This window comes from Tachysurus vachellii, chromosome 7, assembly GCF_030014155.1.
Source record: "Tachysurus vachellii isolate PV-2020 chromosome 7, HZAU_Pvac_v1, whole genome shotgun sequence".
NCBI classification, from domain to species: Eukaryota; Metazoa; Chordata; class Actinopteri; order Siluriformes; family Bagridae; genus Tachysurus; species Tachysurus vachellii.
Window position 1 is genome coordinate 10,932,044 of NC_083466.1, and position 26,229 is coordinate 10,958,272.

The window sequence follows — 26,229 nt, forward strand, 5'->3', positions numbered from 1 at the left end:
AGCTGATGTCTGTTCAATATCAGCTCCCATGAACCAGCTGCCTTCACTGTGGCATGGTAGACTTTCTGCTCATAAAATGCGGCTCTATTTTCTAACCGGTTGTTAATACTGATGAATCTTGAATACTGTTGAAATCCTCAGTGGGTATTCTTGAGGTTGTCTCTGGAGTTCTTACATTGTTCTTACTTCAACTGAGCATACACAATCTGCTTCCAGATAAGAATACTGGCCATCTAAATAATTTAGCCAGTGCTGCTGGTGCTGTCTTATTATTGTTATGGTTAAACAGTTCAGTCTTAGAGGATTCAAGATTCCAAGATTCAAGATTTTTATTTGTCACATACACAATTATATAGGGCATATATAACCAGCAGTGAAATATGAGTCAGGTCCGCTCCATGGACATTGCACTTATAGACCTCTTCCAAGTTGTTGGTGTTGGTATGTTGTCCTCCCAGCTGATCCTCTAAATTTTACACAGCAATGTTTAATGTAATTGTTCAGGTACTTTCAGGTGCCTTCTGTAAAATGTCTATGATTTAGTTCCATTTAGCAGACATGGAGATCACACTTCGAATTCAAGAAGGTCAAGTTACCATATATGCTGATCAGCCATAAAAGTAAAACCACTGACTGGTGAAGTAAATAACTTTGATCATCTTGTTACAATGGCACCTGTAAAGAGGTGGGATACATTAGGCTGAACTTGAACGGTCAGTTCACAAAATTGATCTTATTATCTGTATAAGAAAAAAGTGTAAGAGCCTGGGTTATCTGAATTGCCAAATTGTAATGGCTAGATAACTGGTTAGAGCATCTACCAAAAATAGGCCAAGGAATGACAAATGGTGAACTGGTGACAGGTTTATGGACACCAAAGGCTCTCTAAAGCTGTGGGGAGTGAAGAAACACACAGTGCATCACAGCTTGGTGTGGGAGCTTAGTGTCTAAGGTCCTGGACTACTCATTGGATGGTTGACTGGAGTTTGAATCCAAGGACAGCCACTACTGTGTCTTTCTGCAAGGCCCTTAACTCTCAGTTGTATTTTGTATTGTTCTGGATAAGGCTGTCTGTCAAATGCATTAAATGGTGTGTATTTGTTGTCCACTCACTGAAGCTCCTTAATGACACTGGTGCTCATTTTGCTCTTGTCTCTGAAATGATTGATATTTCAAAGTCTGTCATTAATTTTAGACAGTATTGTCTGAATATATTCTTCTGTGGCAGGGTCTGACCTGTGAAGTGATGTATTGCATAGATAAAAAATAAAGAAACAGAGTGAGAGCAGAGTCATCACAGTTTGATTCCTGTCAATATATTGAACGGTTTATAATACCAGCCAGTACCAGCAAGTACCTGGGGTAACATGTTACATGATCACGATTTCCTGTGTTTGGGAGCCTGGAGCTGTGAAGCTTTAGCACTACACATTTTGCCACATTCATCTTGGTGATGGATCATCTAAATAGCATCAAAAAATATATATGCAAAAGTAAAAGTGTGCCTAAATTTGGAAGAGAAGGTATAATCCTACGAAAGTGCATAGTAGCTGTTGACCCAACCTTAATTACAACATGCTTAAATTAGGCAAAATTGTCACAAACATTTACATTGTCGTGAAAATAGAACCCCAAGATCATCCTTTAGACCATCTGGGGATAGGCTCACTGCCCAAATATTGCTCTTAAATTTTAAAGCAGGTTAACTGCAGTAACATTTTCCAACCAGAGAGGTCTTAAAAGCCCCACAATTTACAGAAGCTAGTATGGTATGTGATAATGAAAGTTAAGTGGAACCATGAAAAATAATGGTGTGCATACAAATGCATTTATTTTTTGCAACTATTCTCATGAACATTAGGTTAGGTATTCAGGAATTTGTTACCTTTTATTCTATCTCCATATGTATAAAATCAAATGAAATCTAACTGAAAAACGGTACATATGTAATAATCTATATACTTAAAATATCTATTTTTTTTTTGTTTTTAATTTACATTTTTTATTTGCAGTTATTTTAAATAGAAATATAAAAAGGAAAGAAAAACTTAGAAGATACACAGACGCATACAACAGCTGACGTTAACTCGTTTCACACATACGCACCAGCACATCAACATTTTCCTGCATCTGCTATGATGCACGTGTGAAAGTTACTTGGAACACAAGAAGGTCATGTTACCACATACATGAAGGGCCAAAACCACAACTAGCACAAACAGTACCTCTATATAAGACTCACTTACTTTTAGCACATCCTCCCACAGCTTTTTGTTTATTTAACACATTTTCTTCATTTCTTCAGAAGACACAAAAAACTATATGAAGAAACTGAAAAATGCTGACAGTTGGATTAATTTTATTCCTTTGTCCAGTTCGTAAGTTCTTATTATTTATAAATTATCTTATTATATCATAAAATGTAATTAAAAAGTCATTTGTTTTGTATATGTGTGTTTTTCAGATCTTGTAAAAACACAAACAGATTTTCAGTCACATGACAATCTGGTTTTTGTTAATGAAGGAGACAGTGTAAACATTACTTGTCTTTACCAAAGTGAAATGGCCATGCATTTCTCATGGTACAAGCACAAACTTGGTCAAAAGCCTATACTCATTTCCAATTTCTACAAATATGATAAAAAGGCTACATTTCATCATGAATTCCAGGACAATGCTCGTTTTAACATGGTGAACGAGAAAGGCTTAACTCATTTGGAAATAAAAGCGATACAGTTCTCTGACTCGGCTGTATATTACTGTGGAAGTGCTTATTCCAACATAGTCGAGTTTGGGGAAGGAACTGAGCTGGTAGTACAAGGTAATGATGGTTAATAATTGATTGATTCATGTTAAATGCATTTACAAATATACTAATATGGGGGAAAAAACTCATTATGAAGCTATTTGATTGAAGTTCTTTTCCTCTGTTCTGTACAATTAATTTCAGTTATTTTTATTTTATTTTACTTTTGACATTTTGACACTATTTTGACTCAATTTTTATAACACTGACAGTCATAAAATGCATTTCACTGCATGTCACACTGTGTATGTTTGTGTATGTGATTAATAAAATTTTAATTTAAATTTGAGCTTGTGACAAATGTGGTAAATAAGTCCATTTTTAAAATCATGCCTAAAATAATATATCTGATAAAATGAAGATAAACATATTACAGGTGTTTTCTGTTGGTTTTCAAATAATTTTAGAATAATTTAATAATATAATAATGGTTGTAATTTATCCACTAAAAATGATTATTGTTTCACTGACAAAAAAAAAAAAAATACATTTAGCTTCACAGATGCATAGTCTTTCTGTGCTACAGCAACCTGTGCTAGGACTGACTAATCCCGGAGCCTCTGTGACTCTGCACTGTATTATCACTGCGGATCGCTGTGCTGGAAAACATAGTGTCTACTGGCTCAGATATAACTCTGGAAAATCTCAGCCAGGGATCATCTACACTAATGAAGACAGCAATGGTTTATGTAAGAAGAAACCTACAGATAATTCTCCTACACAGACGTGTGTTTACAGTCTGCCCAAGACAAACCTCAGTCTCGCAGATGCTGGAACATATTACTGCGCTGTAGCTGCGTGTGGAGAGATCCTGTTTGGAAATGGAACTAAGCTGGATGTGAACATAACAGGTGGGATTTTTGTGCTTTTTCTTCAAAACAATTGACGTATAATTTGTCATTTTAAATTAAATTTTAAATTAAATTGTTTCTTCGACTCTCTTTCAGGTCAGAGTTGCTCTGAACACATTCACATGTTGGTTCTCTTTTCTATACTAAGATCTTCTGTTCTTTTGTGTTGTGTTATTCTGATTATGATATACACCTGGATGGCCAGAAAAGCAGCATCTTCATATAAAAAGGCCTGGAGGAAAAACACTTACTTGCCCATACAGAAAAAGAGAATGTCTGTTTAATAGTAATAGTGATCAATTTCTCAGTGGATGTTTAAATGTTCAGTGTTCATGTGTATTTGCTCAATGTCAACAAAATTGATTACAATAAAAATACCTTTTTATTACTGTAGAAATTACATTGTTTCTGTGTGATCTGTCTTTAGACTAATTTAATGTAACATTTCACAGTCTTATGGTACCCAATAAATGAGTGGCTGTTCAGAGCTTGTAAATATAAGAGGAAGCTTCTGAGACAAAATTGAAATAAAGCTGCCGATTAAAAAAACAGCAACAACAACAATGTGTTGTATGATTTTATCTCAATGTGGATTACACAAAGTGCAGGAATCTATTAATATTTAGGGATCCAGATGTTATCATTAAATCAAATCCGGGGGAAAAATAAAGCTTTAGAAAGTGGGCATAGTGCTTTTACATCTCAAGCACTGTATATGTATTTATCAATTTATTTTTTATACGTAGGTGTGTGTAAAATAAGAAAAAAATAACTGGATCCTCGTTGATCCAGTTTGCACAAATTGTGTTGTTTTACTGCCTTATGATAAAATTCCCAGTGATAACAGAGCAATCTGTTTTGTTTTTTATTATTTTATAATAATAAAATATTTATAAGTCACTTTCAAGCCAAATACATAGTATTTATTGGTATTTTTTTCCCCACAAGTTACTTGTAAACCCGCTTAGATCTGGCAAGAAAAAACACAAGATGTTTGCATTGTATCTTACACTTGCAGACATTCTGCCACAAAACAGGCCGAGTACTGCAGCATGCAACAGATTTGTTTTTGTAAAGAACAGGATTTCAAATATTTTGGTCAAGATTTAGTCATGGTCCCTTTTGTCAAAGATCCAAAAATTTTGAGGTCAGTAGCATTGACTTGCCTGACAAATCAGTCTGCAAAAGGAACATTGTGTGCCATAGCAAGTGACTACATGCACAGCATTCTTATTTCTGAGAAATATCTGAGTGTACATCTCACTGATATGTGTGTTTATTGACTTAAACAAAGCCAGAAATGCGACTGCTGCGTTAGCCAAGAGAACCTACTTGATTACTATCCCTTGCCTGAATATACTGTGGGTGATAATAACAAATAGATCCATTTAAATTAGGTAATACAATGTGAGTCAACATGACATGTTTGATAATTAATATGAATGCCTTCAAATAACACTGATACATTTTGGCTGTTCACAGTTTTTTATAATTCTACAAGTCACAAGTCAGGTTGGCATCTTTTAACAGACCTTTAATAACGTTTTTTTTTTGTTTTTGTTTTTTTTGAGACAGATATAGTCACTGTAATCACTCTCCACCCCATCATCACTGTAAAGCAGTTTACCATTATCAAGCCCATCATCCCCAGCCACTTCATCGTCTAGCCTATCAGAGTTGAGCAACCTAAGCAGTAAAGGGTTTCCATCCCGGATATCCAAAACATGGCCAGAAAGGTTCCAAGTGCCATGGGATTAAATGCCACTGGGAATCCAGTCAGCCATTGCAGACCATCCCCTGCAGATCCACAGGAGAGTTGGTAAACATAATGAGGAAATACAAGGCTAAAAAAACACATTCACTGTTCCTCACTGTTTGTCAGAATTGTGTTATGCAATACCCCATAGGTCTTGCTAATTTTCTTGCAGATGGCTCACTTACAGTATGGCTAGTGGTTACACTTGGCTCCTTATGCAAGTGAAAACTCGCACTGAGAATTTAAACCAAAACAGCAGCTTTACATGTAACTGAGTAATGCAAAGCACTAGATCCAGCTCTGAGTACAAGAGGTTGCCTACAGATACTTACAGATGCACCCGATTTCAACCAGAACTCACATCAGGTGATATTGATGATACTAGAGCAGAAGCACCAAAGATGGGATGAGATCTATAGACAGGAAGGTGCAGGTGGGGTTAATAGGGCAAAAGTCTGTTGTCTCATGATATGTTTTTGTATATGATGCAGAAACACTAGTTCATGCATTTGTTACCTCTAGGTTGGATTATTGTAATGCTTTACTGTCTGGATGTTCCAGTAGGAGTATAAACAAGCTCCAGTTAGTCCAGAACGCAGCAGCTAGAGTCCTAACTAGAACCAGAAGATATGAACATATTACCCCATCTTATCCTCAATGCATTGGCTTCCAGTCAAGTTTCGCATTAATTATAAAATACTATTATTAACCTATAAAGCACTTAATGGTCTCACGCCACAGTACCTGAGAGATCTTTTGTTTTTTTATGAAAAGGTGCAGGCTATTTGTAGTACCTAAAGTAAAAAAGACTACAGCAGGGGGCAGAGCTTTTTCTCACAGAGCCCCACAGTTATGGAACAGACTTCTAATTAATCTTCGGGACTCAGACACAGTCTCAGTATTTAAGTTCAGGCTAAAAACACATTTGTTTTGTCTAGCTTTTTATGATAATAGGTTTTCTTAGGTAAAGGAGTAGATCTGGAAGGTTCATGGGCATAAAGTGTTTGGTGAACAGGGATGTCTGGATGCTATCGGCTTACCACCCTCGCAAGTTGCTCAGTGCAGACTGTGGAGTGGTGGGACACTTTACATCCCTGGAAGCCCTCATGTCTGTCACGCCTTCTGACTCTAGCCTTTTAGTTATGCTGTCATAGCTAGTCTTGCTGGAGTCCCTGTCTGCACTTTGCACATAATTTACATTGTCCATAACCTGAACACAGTCATACCTAACAATTTTTCTCTTTCTCTGTCGAGCTATACAGTATATGCCACTCCGAAGCTCCCAGTGTTCCAAGTTCCTTGCCCGATTCTCTCTTCTTATGGAGCGACTTTGTTAAACCTGATGTTCTACCGCTGGCTAGAGTCTCGTCGCTCATTGTTGTTAATGAAGCTGCCCGGAGATTGTCATGTCTTCTTTTGAACCAATGTTGTGTCAGTCAGCTGTATGGTCTGGTCTTTATCAGCAATAAGGTCTGCACTGAACTCAGAGTTTATGATGACCCATTAGTTCCTCAGGAGCTCTCGGTTGCACTATTATAAACTGTTGTAGAAATGACATTATTTACTTTTACAATATTTACTGTAGAGTGTCACCCAAATGAGGATGGGTTCCCTTCTGAGTTTGGTTCCTCTCAATGTTTGTTTCTCTTATCATCTCAGGGAGTTGATTAGTTGAGCTCATTAGGCATAGGGATAGATATATAGTATTTTAAATTTTAAGCTTTTTTTTTTAAATTAATTTTAAACTTTTCCATACTTCTGTAAAGCTGCTTTAAGTCAATGAGAAATTGTTAAAAGCGCTATACAAATAAATTGAATTGAATTGAATTGAATTCATGAAGATTATATTCTGTCTTCTGTCTCAAAGTTGGATGTGGTTTAGGATGTTTATCTAGAGCTGCTGTTTATAATGTATAATATATCTGTTAGAAATCTACTGTAAAATGTATATTTTTTGCATATCCCTTACTAATATTTAAATCTCTATGTGATAAGAGACATAATCGATCTTGTGATAAGAATGATCTGATTGAATGATGATAAGTGATCTGATTGGCTGTAGTTCCTGTCACTGTTTGTTAAATGTTTTGATTTGCTGAAGGCGTCTTGATTTTCTTTCTCACACTAATTGTCGAATATAATTGCTTAGTAACCATTTGATATGTTACTGGTAGAATCTGACCTATTGTATACAAGCCACCAGTGCCAGAGGGACAAAACAACATCTAAATAAAACAGAAATGAATATGGAGCCAGAGTGTGCAACACTTTTTTACCTATGCTGAAGTCTATTTCCAATGATCAGCACCTCACTAAAAACACTGGTGTGCATAACGTCACCATTATGTCTACCTTTTCCTTGTATTAATGTCTGCGATTTTTTTGAAAGCACCAGTAGTCATCCCTAAAATATTTTCACTACATTGATATTCTGGCATTTTGTTGTTTAACATATGATTTTGTTCATATCACCCAGCCCTACGTTTTTTCTATTTAAGCTAATCTCAGACTATTCTGTTTTTCAGGTGATTCACTGGAATCAACCCAGAAATAAACGAACCAAGGCCAGCCAGTAAAGGTAGTAAAGGCTAGCCAGGAAGGGCACCAAAAGGACAGGAAGAGTTGTTTAAAAGGAGTATGTCACAGTCAAACTCCATGTGTTCACTCTTCTGAGGAACCTCACCGACATCGAATGGATGTGGGGCAGTGAGAGCTCTCTACTCAGTTCACATCAACACAGCTATGATTAGTTCCCAATTTTTGTTCTAGTCTATACATCTTCTAGATCTCCTTTGCTGTGACTTATGCTGTAGAACACTAGAGAGAAACTATTGTTTATGTAAACCAGAAAGGAATGTGTTCACATGTCTCACGACAGGACTGTTCTTGTATATGTTCAGTTTTGCTTTTTGAGATCACTATGTATAAAACAGTCAGTAGAATCTTTGTAGACACTTGATCAGATCGAACCTGAGCATAAACTTTCTTTTTAGAAAAAAATCAGTTTAAGTTTATTTAAAAATGCTTGCTTTGAACAACTGAGATAAGCTAAGACTGTTGCTAAAGGGATGAGGTGCCTTGCCACTGTGTTGTGAAATTTAATCTATTATAGTGATTTGTCTGATTGAGGCAATTTTTGTAACTTTTTTTGTTAACTGTCATTAACTGTACTTTAATTCTTCCATATTTTTTCAAATTCATTATGTATACCCATCCATAAAAAAAATATATATATCATATATATATATATATATATATATATATATATATATATATATATATATATATGAAACCACTTCCAAGGCATTTGCTGGTGAGCAGCTGACCTACTTTAATCCATTTTTCTCCCAGCCAATCTCTTGCTGCCTAATATATTATGAAAGCGTTTTTTTAGCAGGTTTTTCTCACAGCCGTGAAAGAGGGTGCTGGGTGTTGCTTTCAGTTGCTTATGTAAGTAAAAAGCTTGCTTTGATTTCTTGTGTATAATGCTGGTATTACTTTATTACTATACAATGCGTTTGGAATTTCCCCCCACTTCACACTTTTCCCTTTTACATTGCAGATAGCAAATGTACAGGTAGAAAATGATTTCATATTTTTTCTTCCTGCTGTGCACATCTGTCAGTAAGTAAACTTTTATTTTAGATTTCATAGCATGTTTATAGCATGTAGGAAAAGAGATTGATTGTTTGGTAGTGATTAATGCTTTTATTTCATTTTTTTTGTGTATGGGGGGTTTACATTAGATCTTTCATCTGGTGAAGATGAGTCCTGGCAGGAGCCACTAATAACTGCTGAAGTTGGACACAGTGTAAACCTGTCATGTTTATGTAAAAAGAGAATGACAACTATTGTATGGCTCAGACAAAACCTTGGAGAGAAGCCTTATGTCATTGCTACATCATATCAGTTTCAATCTCCAATGTTTTATAATAATTTTGACAAGAACGGCCGCTTCAGTGCCACGATCGGACCTTTCACTTTTAACCTGAGCATCTTAAATCTAAAACTATCAGACTCTGCCACTTACTACTGTGCTATCACATTTCTTTATGACATAACCTTTGAACAAGGAACAGTTCTGATCGTGAAAGGTAAGAAATTTAGTAATGAAATTTGCAAGACTGCTTTGTGTCTATGTGTCATTTATTAATGTGACTGCTCAGTCAGAAACATATTTAAAATTGTATAATTGCTGTCATAGTAAAATATTAAGAGCGATTCATCATTTCAGAATCATTTAGCCATTTATGTTGATGAATTCTGTCTACTGAAGAAACCACATGCTGCCCTATTAACTGAATATTGTTCATTTCTTTATTATTTCTAAAGATCATTCATTAAAAAGCAGCACACTTATCCAGCAGAAAAAAGGTCAGCTGGTTGGAGACTATGGGTCTCAGTGTACACTCGTCAACGACCGCTGTGAAGGAAATCACAGCGTCTACTGGTTCAGACACCGCTTAGGAGAACCTCAGCCAGGCATCATTTACACTCAAGGACAAAGCAGTGATCACTGTGAGAAGAACTTCACTGGTGGTTCTCTGACACAGACATGTGTTTACAGTCTCCCCAAGAACCTCAGCCTGTCTGATACAGAAACATACTTTTGTGCTGTGGCTGCATGTGGAGAGATACTGTTTGGGAACAGAATTAAACAGCTTACCACAGGTAAACCTCTTCTAAAGTGTCAAACACTGACTATTATCTTTGTTTGAGCTAATTGCTTTGGTGAATGTAAAATGAACAATGCAAAATAACAAGACATTCTCTAAATATTTTTTCATTTTTTCTCTTATTTTGCAGATGCTCAATTTCACATTAATGTTCTTGTCCTTCTCTCCATCATAAGATCAGCTGTGGTTGTTTTCACTTTAACTGTTTGTCTACTCTATACCTGTATACGTCATTAACAAAAGTTGTTAACATTTTCTTTGTAAAGGTCTTTTGCTAAAAGCCTGTATTTGTAAAGGTTAACGACTAAGCTTATGATTATTTACAATTAATTGTGATGTTACGTTGACTTTATTGTTATTTGTTACAAAGTTAAAAAAATAAGTTCTAACTTCATTAATTTCATGCCCTACAATAGTTAGTTCTTGTATACAAATTTGATTGGATGAGCGGCGTTCCCAAAGTACTGACATGTACACTGGTACATTTCACTGTTTGTACCACTCCACATTGTAGCGAATTTTTAATGCTGAATGATGTTGTTACGCTTACTTCTGTGAATAATTCTGTCTCTATCCGTCTTAGGCTTAATTGGGAACTCTTATGGTTGGCAGAACGAGCAAAAATAAATACTATAATTGGTTGTATAATGTCTGAAATGTCTATTAATTTATATATTTTTTGTTTATAGAACTGTAAAAAAGAAATCAATATCACATTCATGACAATCACAATCACAAACATTGTTATGTACTGACGATCTACAGTAACCACAATCTAAGAGTAACTGGCCGAATCACAGCCGTGCTAATATTTGGATAAACAGCTACACAATTTCGACACAATAGAATTTAAAAGTAATAGAAAAGGCCTAACAAAGCACCAAACAAAAATTGTATGCAAAATTGTAATGGCTTTAAAATTTGGGGCTTGTACTAAATGTTTAAGAGAAAAACAAATCCAAAGAAGTAGTAGAATATCAAATTGCTCCAATTATCAAATAAATCCAAATGTCAAATCTAGTACTAAACAGGGCTTTATTAAATGTTTGATAATATAGTCAAAGTACATTAACTTTCTTATTCTGACATACAATAGATTGAAAAAAATGTACTCACATATAATTCAAGCTTTCTTAAACAAAATAACTGAGACTTCACCTGGGTAATTCCTCACATTTTAACACATTGGTATATGTTTGGTGAAGTGTTTTTTACATCTCCTTGGACATTTTAAAAAGACACTGAATTTCTTTTAATATTTTCAGTCTTAATTTGAAGTCCTTAAGCTTACATTTTGGCTTTGTTATCCCTTGTGGTTGCAGTGTAAGCATTTTTCTATGTGTGTTTTTCTCATTACCACTGTACCAGCAAATCTTGAATGTCACATCCTGTTTTTCCACCCCACCTAGGTCAGCATGAACAAGTTAATTTGGCCAGCATAGATGACTGCAATTAGCCATTTTCTTTGTCAGTATATACTTAGCGAGTTACATATATATGGCTAAAGAAATACATTAATATATTTTAAGATTCACCCTCTCTATCTTGAAACATAGTATTACTAGTTATAATTATACTGTTACTATTCAGTGCTGAGAACAGGATTGTATTTGCTTCTCTTATAAGCCGGTTGGACTAAAGTATCAGGCAAATGTAAATATAACATGGTTTACAAACATGTAAATGATTTCTTGTAATATACACATCCAAAAACACCAAGAATGAATTATTATTTACGATTAAGCCAAATCTTTTGTATATTGATGTCCATCAAAAATAAATTTTACTGTGAATACATTAAATCTAAATGGTTTTTGAAAGAATTTATTATAATAAGTATAGTAAATAAGCAAAAAAGTACTACAGTTTACTTCTTTGCAGGGAGATGCTTATATAGACATTGAAAGCACATGCGCATGTCACTATTTGTTCACTGTATATTCACAAATCGACATGCCTTTGTAATTTTGTTAAAAGGAGTTGAGCATTCAGTCCACCTTGAAACATTCAGAGGTACAACATCTCCCAGTTTTCACTTCTGGACTGTGCGATGTGAGTTTTGCAGACAGATCCAGAAAGTCACTCATTCTGCTTTAATGTGAAAGCAAAGGACTCACCTGTGTTCAGGAAAATGCATTTTTTACGGTCTCTGTTCACAAATCAGTGTTTGTTGGCCATTATATATTATATGCATAACCTATGAAACAGTATCAGTTCTAAGAAGCAATGTAGATTTCTTACATGCATTCTGCCTACTTTTTTGGATCCAAAATATCTTAATCTAGCAACACGACCTGTAGTTGTGGTGGAAAATCACTTGCAATATGAGAAATCACTACCAACATGTACATGCTCAAGTAAGTATGAAATAATCGTACCTTATCTTAGAGTGCTACAATGGTGGAAACAAGACTGGAATATATATTCAGCATATACAATTACATTCATTCATTCATTTTCTACCGCTTATCCAAACTACCTTGGGTCACAGGGAGCCTGTGCCTATCTCAGGCGTCATCGGGCATCAAGGCAGGATACACCCTGGACGAGTGCCAACCCATCACATGGCACACACACACACTCTCATTCACTCACGCAATCACACACTACGGACTACGGACAATTTTCCAGAGATGCCAATCAACCTACCATGCATGTCTTTGGACCGGGGGAGGAAACCAGAGTACCCGGAGGAAACCCCCGAGGCACGGGGAGAACATGCAAACTCCACACACACAAGGCGGAGTCAGGAATCGAACCCCCAACCCTGGAGGTGTGAGGCGAACGTGCTAACCACTAAGCCACCGTGCCCCCACAATTACATTCATTGATTATTTATTTTGTTATTATTCTTAAGTAAAAGGCAAATAAATCTATATCGTGTTATAACAGAGTACAGCTTATCACACTGTAACCTAAAGCCCTCTCCTATTATTTCCAATTGTGTTTTACAATTGTATCTCTTTCCATTCTGTTTTTCACTTACTATTTTCAGTTACCTTTTTCAATTAATCTTTTGCCTTTGCATATCTGTTTTGATGCTCGAAACAGGGAAGTAACCCTCAAAATATTCTGTGTAATTACAAATTTCTCAATTTTTAAAAATAAAACAAATCTTATTCATTTTATATATATGTATATATATATATATATATATATATATATATATATATATATATATATATATATATATATATATATATATATGTGTGTGTGTGTGTGTGTGTGTGTGTGTGTGTGTGTGTGTGTGTGTATGTATACATGTATATATATTTGGTTTTGTCTATATATATATATATATATATATATATATATATATATATATATATATATAGTCAGATCAACTCTTTGTCTTTGAACATACCCAGAACACACTGTAGCCAACAAACATGGCCACCACAGAGTGCAATCCCCAGCTCCACGCAACACCACCATGTTCAGTCTCCAGAGTAATCAAAAAATACATTACATCAGTCTAAAAACTCTTGTGTAAGGTAATTCAGAAGAGTTACTCTTACTCTCTCTCTCACACACACACACACACACACACACACACACACACACACACACACAAACACCACACAGCCAAACAACTTTGTATATACATACAGTATAAACAAGTGGTAATTTAATAATTAACGAATTTCAGGAATAGGTAGATCTTCACCCATTTTTTAAAGATGAGTGACTTGGCTGTTCTGGCATCAAGGGAAGTTCATTCCACAACCTCTGTGACAGAACAGAGAGGAGTATTGATGCATTCCTACCTTGTACCCTGAGAAATGGTGCCCACTATGAGTACTGCATCGTGGACCGTGCATCGTGCTCTCTAAGGACCCTGTAATTTCTAATAGATGTCTTTATCAGGGGGCACGGTGGCTTAGTGGTTAGCACGTTCGCCTCACACCTCCAGGGTCGGGGTTCGATTCCCGCCTCCACCTTGTGTGTGTGGAGTTTGCATGTTCTCCCCGTGCCTCGGGGGTTTCCTCCGGGTACTCCGGTTTCCTCCCCCGGTCCAAAGACATGCATGGTAGGTTGATTGGCATCTCTGGAAAATTGTCCCTAGTGTGTGATTGCGTGAGTGAATGAGTGTGTGTGTGCCCTGCGATGGGTTGGCACTCCGTCCAGGGTGTATCCTGCCTTGATGCCCGATGACGCCTGAGATAGGCACAGGCTCCCTGTGACCCGAGGTAGTTCGGATAAGCGGTAGAAGATGAATGAATGAATGTCTTTATCAAAGATGTCTTGGATAATTTCACATTCATTATGACTTATGATCTCCATCATGGGAGGATTTAAAAATTTCAAGCTCCTATTTAACTCTCAAACCATTGTTTTTTTTTTATCAATATGTTCAGCTAATATAGAATGTTATAGCATCCCAAATGCATAGTATATAATTCATTCATTGTATTGATTTTATGCAACTTCATATGTCTAGATAAAAATGTTCGTATTTAGGTAACAGATTATGAGCCACCATCTGTAGAGGGCAGGTGTCCTCCAGGTTTTCTTGCCCAAAGTAAGAGGATTCCTGTAAAAAGGTTACATCAGCAAGATCAGCATAAAAAAAGCAGGTCAAAAAAACCCCACAGTGAGTCAGCAAGGTGTGAAGCATTTTAGCTCTCCTCAAGCTAAGATTTTGAAACCAACACTGTTGCACTAACAGAAGAACCGCAAATGCAACAATAACTTCTTGCTTTCAGCAAAAAAAGACATTGTGATTTTAAAAAATGGATGTGAGCAGTGTTTATTAAAGAAGCAGAGCAGACAATCCAAATTGATAAGAAAATAGCACAATTGGAAAAAAAACAAGCAAAAATCCAAAATCCTGGAAAGACGATGCAACAGTACAAAATCACAAAACCAAACAGCGAAAAACAGGATAAGATATGGGTCAATACACAGGAAGGCAAATAGTACACAATAGAATAACTTGGTGAGTACAGTAGCTAAAGTAACAATACTTCATGCTGAGCTGTTAAAAACACTGGCTTTTAAGTCCGTAATGGCGGGACATAACCCAGAAGTAATCAGTAATCCAGTGAGAATTATCTCTGTGAGCCAGGAGGGAGGGCAGCCGGTAGATTTATTATAAAACCCCCTTATAAGAACACCTCCAGGTGTTCTATTAGGAGGCCACACCAGGGTCTAGGTGCTGGGTAGTCTGGGTGGGCTCGAGGAAAGTCAATAATGAGTGATGGGTATAGGATTTTGTGGGTGTCCACCCATGACATTTTCTCACGAAACCAACACATCAGATGGTTCTCCAGACCAGGGGTACAACGGGGGTTGATAACCCAGCACATATAGGAAAGACGTGAGGCCAGTGGAAGAGTAAATCAGGTTGTTTTAGGCATACTAATACTACGGGAGGTTGTTCCATGAATGCTGTCCCTGACTACAATATGCAGGTAACAGCCCGGTTCTTTGTACAGATGTTCTGCTTGACTGTTACCCAGATACCCAGCCTGTCAACCTGACGTTAACTCCCAACTGTTCACAAAAGGACCTCACAGGAAGGCAGATGAAACACAAAACATCAATCCTGATGTTCTACCCCTGGTTGGAGTCTCGTCACTCGGTGGTCACCCTGCCAGGGATTGATCTGCATGGTCAGCCAGTGTCTCATGGGATTGTTGTGAATGAAGCTGCCCGGAGATTGTCATGCCTTTTTTGAACCAATGTTGTGTCAGTCAGCTGTATGGTCTGGTCTTTATCAGCAATCAGGTCTGTGCTGAACTCAGAGTTTACAATGACCCATTAGTTCCTCAGGAGCTCTCGGTTGCACTACTATAAACTGTTGTAGAAATGACATTATTTACATTTACAATATTTACTGTAGAGTGTCACCCAAATGAGGATGGGTTCCCTTCTGAGCTTGGTTCCTCTAAAGGTTTCTTCCTCATATCATCTCAGGGAGTTTTTCCTTGCCGCCGGCTTGCTCATTAGGGATAGGGACAGATATATAGTATTTTAAATTTTAAATTAATCTTTTTTAAATTAATTTTAAGCTTTAATTACATATTCATTCATTCATTCATCTTCTACCGCTTATCCGAACTACCTCGGGTCACAGGCGTCATCGGGCATCAAGGCAGGATACACCCTGGACGGAGTGCCAACCCATCGCAGGGCACACACACACACACTCATTCACGCACGCAATCACACACTAGGGACAATTTTCCAGAGATGCCAATCAACCTACCATGCATGTCTTTGGACCGGGGGAGGAAACCGGAGTACCCGGAGGAAACCCCCGAGGCACGGGGAGAACATGCAAACTCCACACACACAAGGTGGAGGCGGGAATCGAACCCCGACCCTGGAGGTGTGAGGCGAACGTGCTAACCACTAAGCCACTAAGCCACCGTGCCACCTAATTACATATTCATTTATTTATTTGTATCATTATTTTTTTTTTCCTTTCTCTTCTGTTTCCATACTACTACTACTCCTACTACTACTAATACTTTGAGACAATAGGAATTGTTAAAAATGCTATACAAATAAATTAAATTGAATTGAATTGACAATAGAATGTATGACTTGGTATGTAGCTAAACTAACAATACTGCTCATGTGGCTGTTAGAAACGGCAGCCTTTAAGTCCGTAATGGTGGAGATTACAAGAAAGATGTGGGTATGTGGGAAATAACCTGGAAGTAATCAGTGTCCTGGCAGGGGTTCCCTCTGGTGGTCAGGAAGGAGGATAGCTTGTAGAGTTGCTACTTAGGATGTGTGCCATTAAAATAAAAATTTTAATTAAAATAAATTAAATAAATAAATATCACAGGGTATTTCACAGTCATTTTAATTTAATTGATATTACACTCATCATTCATTCAATGCATATATAAGCATTTAATTATTCAAGCATCATCCAATTAATATCAAGCACACATGCCAACTCCTTGCACACCATATAAATATATAAATATATAACTCCAAAAATTATGAGAACGTGATATAGTCTAGTTCTGAGAGCTGGGAGAATATATTTTTATGTGTTTTAATACTTAAAATAATAATAATAATAATAATAATAATAATAATAATAATAATAATAATAATAATAATAATAATAATATTGTTTTCTTCTCTGGATTTATACAACACAATGTATAAATACAGAGAAGAATTATATAATAATAATAATAATAATAATAATAATAATAATTTTCTTCTCTGTATTTATACATTGTGTTGTGTATATACTGTATATTATATTATGTCTCTATTCTTTCATATATTTGCATTTCTTTCTCTTTGCGGTATATCTTATCTTTATCTTATCTTAATAATAATAATAATAATAATAATAATAATAATAATAATAATAATAATAATAATAATAATATAGCATCCAATGTCTGGGGATTGTGCCTTATAAAAAAAAGGTGCAGTACTGAAGGACAACCATCTTGTAAAACAATCTTGTAAAACTGTACCAAAATCAGTGTTGACAGTGTCTTGGTACAGTATACTGCTGGGCACCAAGACAATGCTGTGTACTGCTGCCCTCTACTGGTGGCTGAATGAACGGCATTCATTAGATGTGCTCTGCAATGGGGTGGCATCCAGGGTGTCCCCATGAGTTCACTGATAGGCTTCAGGTTCCCTGTGACTCTGTAGGATAAACTGTACAGAAAATGGCAGGATGAATAATGTAGCCATTATAAAATATACACAAAGAGATATTCAAACTTCTGAGTCGAAGTGCAATCAATTTATTTATTTTTATGTATAATCCTTTTATTTTTATTATTCATAACCTATTTTATCAGAACACAAGAACACGTTCATTTTGCTTTGCTTTATGATTTTAAACAAATAATCGAGTAGATACTGGATTGAAGCTCCACACTCCAGCACAGACGGTGTACAGGAAATGAGCCGCCATTCCTCTAGAGGGCTCTGTGTGTTAACTCGAGTCATAACGCTGGCGGAAGTTGTCAAAACTCTACGGTGCTGGAGCATCGACTGTTCAAAACACTGCATTATTTTGAAGCTATGAGCCGTAAAAGAAACCACGGTTTTGTTGAAACGGGGCAGTTGGCTGACTCTCAGGCCGCACTGATGGACAACACAGGACCTCCTGTTCGAGCGGAGGAGAGTTTCTGCGATGTGGAGTTTGATGAAGAGTTGGTGTGTTCCGTGAGTGAGATCACCGAGCATCTCGGCAGGAACATCACCGTGGCGCTGGAGGAGGCCCTGTCCGAAATCCGCAAAGTAGTAAGCGCACGAACCAGGCTCCTCAAAATGGAGCTGAGGGAGAAAACCGACGAGATCGAGCTGCTCAAAGCGCGGTTGGAGTGTGTCGCCAGTGAGCCGGCCAGGAAAGCCGACTTTCTACAGAAGAGCAACAGCACGGAGCCGAAGAAAGCCAAAGCGGCCGCTCCGGCTGTCAAAAAGGAGAACATCGACGCCATCTGTGATTACCTGATGAAGGACAAGAACTCACGCGGAGCTGCTGATGTGGAGAGCGAGCGGCAGCACCAGGCCTCACTCAGCCCCTGGACAGAGAGCGAGGACATCTTCAGTATGTTGCCTTCTGCCAGTAAAAGACTCTACGACTATGAGTGGATGTCTGGAGTGGAGCTGAACTCCACCTCGGAGTATAAAGGTAACTAGAGAGCAGCTTTGGACATCATTCAGGTGCTAAAACTACACCGAGTTCCATTTAGAGGTTGTTTTGGGTTGGACATTATTACAGTATGTTAAGCTTGGTGTTAAAGTATCGCGCTGTTGAAAACGTAAATGATGAAAAGTCTATTTGTAAAACCCGTAAACAAATGTTTACATACGATGCTGCCTTCACTTGCTATCATAATTATTGTAAACACGAGTTTCTCTGCTAGAAATTTGTAATTATGACTGGGGAAACTCTGAGATTATTTATTATTGGGGAAACTCTGAGATTATTTTAATAATAATAATAGTTTAATAATAGTTTCTGAGATTGAAGAAAACTTTCTATCTTTCTTGTTAGGTCTTGTTCATATTCATTTCTATAAATCAGCACCCAAACTGTGCATGTTATACGTTTTTAACAGCATGAAAATGGCTTGTACTTGACCAAAATACCATAAACATTAGCATGTTAGCTAACTGAGTAATGTGTTTTATGCTGTTCAATGTTATTTATTCATTAGATACTTTTGTTCAGAAGTTATTTAAGTTATTTACATGATTCCCAGAAGATAAAATAATATCAATTTGCACAGATTAAAACGTGTTGAAAAGTTTACACACACCTGGATCACTGTATGTTGTATTGCTTTCTTGAGCATCAGGGAGTTGGGGTTTTTTCCCCACCTTTTGTCATAGTTGTCTCCCTCAGTTGTCCTCAGAGTGAAAAAAATGGATCTCAAAACCATTAGCCACTGATGGAAAAGTGGTAAATGTTTGAAAGGAACTTTATAGACAACCCTAACAGACTTGATCTAAAATGTATCATATGTTTTTGCATGTGTGGAGCTTCACACCCCTTTAACAGTAAAAAGGGTAAAAATGGTAAGAAACTTCTGTAGATATATCAAAGATTTTTTTATTTCAGTTGTCAGTAACAGTAAAAAGAAACTTCATTTTTCTAGTCAAATATGGTGGAATCTATCCAGATCCAGAATTAGATGGAACAAAAATCCCACCTATAAAACTAGTCTAATCTGATCAGGGCTTTAATAAGAGCCCTTTTTAGAGAATTACTTTTCTGTATAATCTCATACATCATCAGTATTTATCACTTCGTCATTAAACAATTTAACGTGAAAATAAATGCAAAGCCAGATGGTGTAACTTGAGTTAGACATAAAAGAAGCACCTGCATTTTAATTAGTACCGGTGATGTAACTGCCCAGTCATACACTGTGACTAACTATGACACCATAGCTACCCTAATTACAACACACTAAAGATGGACATTAACTACTGATGAGTCAAGTATTGATTAGTAACACAACTGCTAAACCGCTGTTATGTTTCTACCAGAAAAGTTGCAGCAGAGAAATAAGCCAAATATGTTAGCATTTGAGTATTTGTGTAAATGAATCGATTAAATAATAACATTTGTGAATGAATGCATCGCTCTCAATCGCTCAGCTCAAGCTCGATACAGTGATAGTTTGCCACTTGTGCAAGTCCATTCATGAAATTTCCTCACTACTAAATTTTTCAGTCACCTGTTGGGCAATTTGGAACAACAGCAATTCAGCCACGAAGTGGTAGGCCATGTAAAATCACAGTGCGTGATTGTAATGTAAGAGCAGCTGCATTCAAGCCTTACATCACCAAGTGCAATGCAGAGAATCAGAAACAATGGTGCTAAGTGGACTGGACTCTAGAGCAGTGGAGTTGTGTTCTCTGGAGTGATGAATCACGCTTGTGTGTCTAGCAATCTGATGGACGAGTCAGGGGAACAGTTCTTGCCTGAGTTCAAGAGATGAAGCTGATAATAATGACGCACTAAAACCACAATATGAGACACAAGCCTGTACAGCCTTTATACGACAATATTGACTGTGTGTGTGTTAATTTTCCCAGAAACTAATCAGTCCTTGTGCTGTTTGAGCAGGTGAATCTGAGTCCAAGTGTGAGAATCCCATTGCTGCAAGAGCGACAGCTGAAGAAGATTCGGAAGAAGGGAGAGGGATGGGGCCGGTTTCTGACGATTCCTCTGCTCCATTTGCTCTGGATGCTCATGGCTCGCCAGAGGAGGACAACAGCAGCCCAGTGGAGGACAGCATTGACCAATTAGATGCAGGTTAGTGTTCTAAAGAGAGCTAGCATTCCAGTTAAGTTGAGAACAGTTAAGGTGTGAGAAGAGGGCAAACTCAAAGAAGTAAGAAATGATGTGAAATAAAGATGAGCACAATTCTATAGTGTAAAAAGTCCTCTGGATCTTCCTAAAAGGTCATTTATTCAGATATTCATATTTGTAACATAATCAGGATAGAATAAACCAAGCTCGATTAACATTTTTATTCATTTGAATCAGGTAGAATTAAATTATGTAAGAATTATTGCATGTCAATTGCATTTGTTTGCATTCTGCATCCACAATAAATGCTGAAAATCTTTGCATATAAACAGTCACTAGAATCTTGTTACATTTGTCTTTCAAATATTCTTTTTTTTTTTTCTTCATTTGCACATATGTACCTTTGTGCCGTATGGCCAAAAGTTTGTGGATATCTGAGCATCACACTCAAACTGTTGCCACGTGTTTGCTGTAGCTTTACAATTCTCCTTGCTGGAAAATGAAGCCCAAACTTGTTCCAGCATGACAAAGCAAAGTCCATAGAGACATAGTCTGGAACAACTTGTCTCCTGCACTGAGCACTGACTTCAACCTCACTGAACACCTTGTTGATGAACTGGAACACTGATGGAACCCCAGACCTCCTAACCATACACCAATCTGACCTCAGTAATAGAACAATAATAAACTGTTAAATAAACTAGAACAAATCCCCACAGTCACACTCCCAGCATTGAACACCTTTCCAAGTGTGGAGGTTATTATAAACAGTTAAGGGGGACTAAATCTGGAGTGCGATGTTCAGCAAGCACATGTGTGTTATGGTCAGGTGTCCACAAACTTATTTAATACTTCTGTGTGAAACTTTGGTCAGCAGCACAAGCTGCATCATATTTGATCTTTCCAATCCCAATTTATTTTGTTCCTTAGACCAGCATTTCTCTGCCCCTACATTCATCTGCCCCTTCTGTGGAACCCTCTGCCCTGACTCATCATTCCTGGAGGAGCACATGAAGCTGATGCACAGAGAAGAGAGCGCTCAGGCTGCTCAGTCCGGCTCCTCTTCCAGTGGAGGGCAGGGCAGCGAGGGAGAGGTGTGGCGGAAGGCAAGCTCTAGCGAATCCCAAGCTCGGGAGAAGAAGGTGGAAGGTGGCTATGAGTGTGGAGACTGTGGACGCCGCTTTAACTATCTTGGCAACCTGCGGCAGCACCGGCGCATCCACACGGGCGAAAAGCCATTTGTGTGCTCTGAATGTGGGGAGAGATTCCGGCACGCCGCTCGCCTCAAGAGCCACCGGCTCAGCCACAGCGGTGCTCAGAGCCCCTTCCCGTGCCCGCAATGTGGTAAGGGCTTCCCTGTGCTCTCTGGTCTTAAACGACATCAGCGTGTTCACACAGGCGAAAGCCCCTACGCGTGCCCTCAGTGCGGCCGCCGTTTCAAAGAGCTCGGCAACCTCTACACACACATGCGCATACACAGTGGCGCCACACCTTATACCTGCTACCAGTGTGGCCGAAGTTTCCGACATTTAGGAACTTACAAAAGTCATCGCTGCACCCCCATCACACAGGTACCCAGTGCACATGGTCCAGCGTGGCCTCAAGAGGACAAAATCCAAACTGGATAAACAGTGTTCTACCAGATTGTTAAGTAAGGCAATGTGCTCTGTTTTCTCTTCAGCAGATGGTTGAGGAATGTCTAAACACGGAGGCGAGGATGCTTAATGATTAACATTATGGACAGATCTAGGATATTTAAAATTAAAAAATAAAAAAGAGGAAAGAACATCATGGCCCATTTCTGCATTCTTATTTCTGGGTCCTGAACCTTGAATAGGATAAAGAATCTGTATAGATCAGATCCGAAATCAGATTGATTTCGAGGATGGGTTTGATGTGAAAGAGGAGACAACTTGAAGTGAATAGAAATTAGCACATGCTGCTTTTACCCAGGTTACTTTAGGAAAAAAGACATACTGCATACAAATATTCTCACATTTAATATAGACTGTGTTTCCAAAACAACGAGCATGCTTTCTCATGATTTGTAAGAGTACTAGTACTACATGGCTGATGAAAATATTTTTAAAACGTGTTTTGTTTTTCATTTTGTATCGTTTTGCTTTGTTTTTTTGGAAGAACGGTTATTTTAGTTAAGTCTGTTTTGCAATCAACCTGATTTGAAATGCATCTGAGCCTTTTGTGTTTTAGATATCCTTGTGGGAAGAGCTGCAATGCTGCTGTGGCCCTCTGGATGACGTGTTACTGTATCGACTGCTTTAGTAGTTGTTCATGGAATATTTTAAAACTGCCTATTTGTGTTCTAGTTTACTACTTTATCATGATATTGACACTATTAACACTTTCTTTGGATTTATTCAAACGTCCACCGTTTTAATAGCTAAGCAAAGTACTACTACTGTACTGTGCAAAAACTGGAAAGCAAAAGAAAAACTTGCTTTTTCACAAATATGAAGACTGTTGTGTAGGTATTTTACATGGTAATATGAAATTCAGCAATTAATTTGTTGTGATATCAGTTGCATCATAGGACTTATTGAAATTTTACCCAGTAAAAAAAAAAAAAATAATAATAGTACAAATAAAATGTCTGACTGTTAGATAAGGTGAAACCAACTGTCAGTGATCAAGTAACATTGGACTGGTCTTTACCGGTTACTGCCAACATAATTGTAATCATAATTAATAAACATTTATTTGATCTGAAACTTGAATCTTCTGTTACTGTGGAATCTGTAACTCTGATAAAGTGGGAAAGATCCACAGCTCTGAAAGGAGAAGCTGTTCACAGGTCACTCTATGAAACTGGCCTTTATTTGAACAGTGGCAAGCCCATATGAAATCCCTTTAAGAGTTTGTCAAAAATCATGATGATTCAGCAAACATGGGGGGAAAAAAGGTTACCGGCCTCACACTGACGCATTGTGGTGGTAGCATCTTGTTAAGCGCCACCTCTGAAAAATGCTCTTGGAACCTGCTTACTGACATTTGATGGACAGTCTGCTGTAAGCAGTGTGGTAGTTAATCTATGATCTTTCAGTTTTATTATGCAAAATATTCTTTCAGTTCTTACACAAAATAGTGAAGGCATTATGTTTTCAGGTTGTCTGTGCGTCAGTCTGTTTGTCCACGATTCTTGTTAGTGTGACCTCTCTATATCATATATATATGAATGTTTGAAGGATTTTTTATGGAATTATTATCGTAACCAGCAAATGAACTTATTAGCCTTCCAGGAACACATCATGTACCACGTTTATCCCATTTAACAAAATATTTGACTTCTGCTTGAATCAGAACTATATTATGGGTTTTACAGCATTTTTACAGGGGTGGATTCTTATGCGACCATGATTTTTTTTTTGTTAAATACTTTTGCAAACTTTATTGTTTTTTTTTTATCCCGCATTTCAGTATTTATTTTATAAATTAACAACAGCTCCTGTGTCTCTGAAGGCTCCTGTCTGTTCACTTCTGTGACTTCCACAGTCTTGGGTGATGTTAAAGGGTGACTGTACCTTTTGAAGACACTGAGGAACAGCCGACCCCAAGATATAAGGAGTGTCTCCGGTTAACATTTTCAAATCAAAACTAGATACATATATTTTCACGCTTGCAGTTTGAATCTCTTCCTATTTGTTTTCCTATTGTTCCTATTTGTCTCTTCCTATTTCTCTTCCTATACCAGACGAAATGGTTTTGATAGTAATACCATTTCGTCTCTTACCATTATTCTTTATTTATTGTGCCCTGTGTGATTTTAGTCTCACTATTATTCTAATGTATGTCTAGCACTTTAATCAACTCTTATTGTTTTTAAAACATGCTTTATTAATAAAACTATATAATCTTAATTGCAGTTTCAGGTTCTAATGCTACAAAATAGGGGAAAGGTCCAAGGGATGTGAATACTTAAACAAGATGCAACATATTGTGCATAGTAAGACAGTTAAATGGTGTGCTTCACTCGGAAAATCAGAATCAATGAACGATGCCTTATTTAGCAGACGTCTAAAAGGAGTTTAGTCATAATACGTTTCAGTGCCTCTGGTTCACTGAGTGAAGGCTTCATTATCCTTCATATCTCTTGCCTCATAATTATTACCCTCACATAAAGAGCCGCTCTGTAACAAACATGGCAAACAGGCCTGGAATTCAGATCTTGAATTTAGTTTGGTGTTTCTGATCTGGCTTCAACTTGTTTTGAAGGCCACAAGTCCTGATTAATGATATCACCCTGACACACTCATGCTGAGGGTGGTGATATGAAAATATTTGACTGTGAATACGGTTCTGTCCTCTGCTGTAGAAACCACTGTGAGTAATGAAAAGCACAGCAGCTCAATCTGGACTGTCTCAGGATGCATTAAAAAAGAAGAGAAAGAGAGTATTAAGAGCCAGGGTTTCAGAGAGAATGTAGAACACCAGGCACAGGTCAATTTCTAACAAAACACAAACCCCTTTGCTTCATTTTAAGCTGGGTGGTTTTGGGGGGGAAAAAAAACTATATACATTTTGTATATATTGTGTATTTTGTGTGTATGTATGCAAAGAAAACAAATCCCAGACTATACTGAAATAGCCTTGGTGCCTGTCCGTCATAGCAAGTGTAATGTCACTAATTAAACTCCAACCCATTACTCAGTGTTTCAGCTCTCAGCTGCTCTGAAATTACTGTCAATCTGCAACCCAACTGTTTGCATTTTACTTGTCTTGCACTGGGGTAAATGGAGGCTTAGAGGCTAGCATATTTGCCCCACACATCCAGGGTTGAGGTTTGGATTCCTGCCTCTGCCCTGTATGCTTGATCTCTCTATGCTTTGTTGGTTTTCTCCAGGTACTCTGGTTTCCTCCCCTAATCTAAAGACACATGTTGTAGGCTGTTATTAATGTCTTCCCTAAATTGTCCCACACTGCAACATGCTACCCCTGATCTTCTAGCACGGCTTGACTGCTCCCACCATCTCTCATTGAACAAGAAAGAGATTTATACACATCAGTACTCTTTGTTCCGGCACCTAAGCTGTGGAATGAACTTCACTTAGATGTCTGAACAACTGAGACACTGGCTGTCTTTAAATGACCTCCAAAGACCTATCTTGCAATCGGTTGCATGGTGGCTTAGTTTTTAGCTCATTTTTGTCTCTCATCTCCAGGGTTGGGGTTTTGATCCCTTTATCTTTTCTGTGTATGTGGAGTTTGCATGTTCTCTCTGTGATTTTTGGGTTTCCTATGAATACTCTGGTTTTCTCCCCAAGTCCAAAGACATGTTTTGTATGCTAATTGGCATCTCTAATTGTCTGTAATGTGTAAGTATGTGGATGCGAGAGAGCAGCATGCCTTTTGCATTTCTTTTT

The 26,229-nt window shown here is 37.5% G+C and overlaps 2 protein-coding genes and 1 long non-coding RNA gene across 3 annotated transcripts; 2 read left to right on the top strand and 1 right to left on the bottom strand.

Moving 5' to 3' along the window:
- Window positions 1-2,230: 2,230 nt before the first annotated feature.
- On the top strand, window positions 2,231-10,737 carry LOC132848128 (uncharacterized). The gene is made up of 8 exons (XM_060873619.1): window positions 2,231-2,378; window positions 2,465-2,821; window positions 3,301-3,657; window positions 3,754-3,935; window positions 8,995-9,037; window positions 9,160-9,507; window positions 9,746-10,084; window positions 10,220-10,737. Exons 1-8 carry the CDS (start codon window positions 2,339-2,341, stop codon window positions 10,324-10,326), a joined length of 1,773 nt encoding a protein of 590 aa, XP_060729602.1. The 5' UTR covers window positions 2,231-2,338; the 3' UTR covers window positions 10,327-10,737.
- On the bottom strand, window positions 5,775-6,698 carry LOC132848487 (uncharacterized). Its single transcript, XR_009648738.1, has 3 exons — window positions 6,640-6,698; window positions 5,930-6,027; window positions 5,775-5,826 (listed from the first exon to the last, which is right to left on the bottom strand). It is a non-coding gene; the product is annotated as an uncharacterized LOC132848487 (long non-coding RNA).
- A 7,290-nt stretch (window positions 10,738-18,027) lies between the features above and the next one.
- znf16l (zinc finger protein 16 like) lies at window positions 18,028-23,580 on the top strand. Its single transcript, XM_060874250.1, has 3 exons — window positions 18,028-18,718; window positions 20,666-20,854; window positions 21,782-23,580. Exons 1-3 carry the CDS (start codon window positions 18,106-18,108, stop codon window positions 22,477-22,479), a joined length of 1,500 nt encoding a protein of 499 aa, XP_060730233.1. The 5' UTR covers window positions 18,028-18,105; the 3' UTR covers window positions 22,480-23,580.
- The last annotated feature ends 2,649 nt before the right edge of the window (window positions 23,581-26,229 follow it).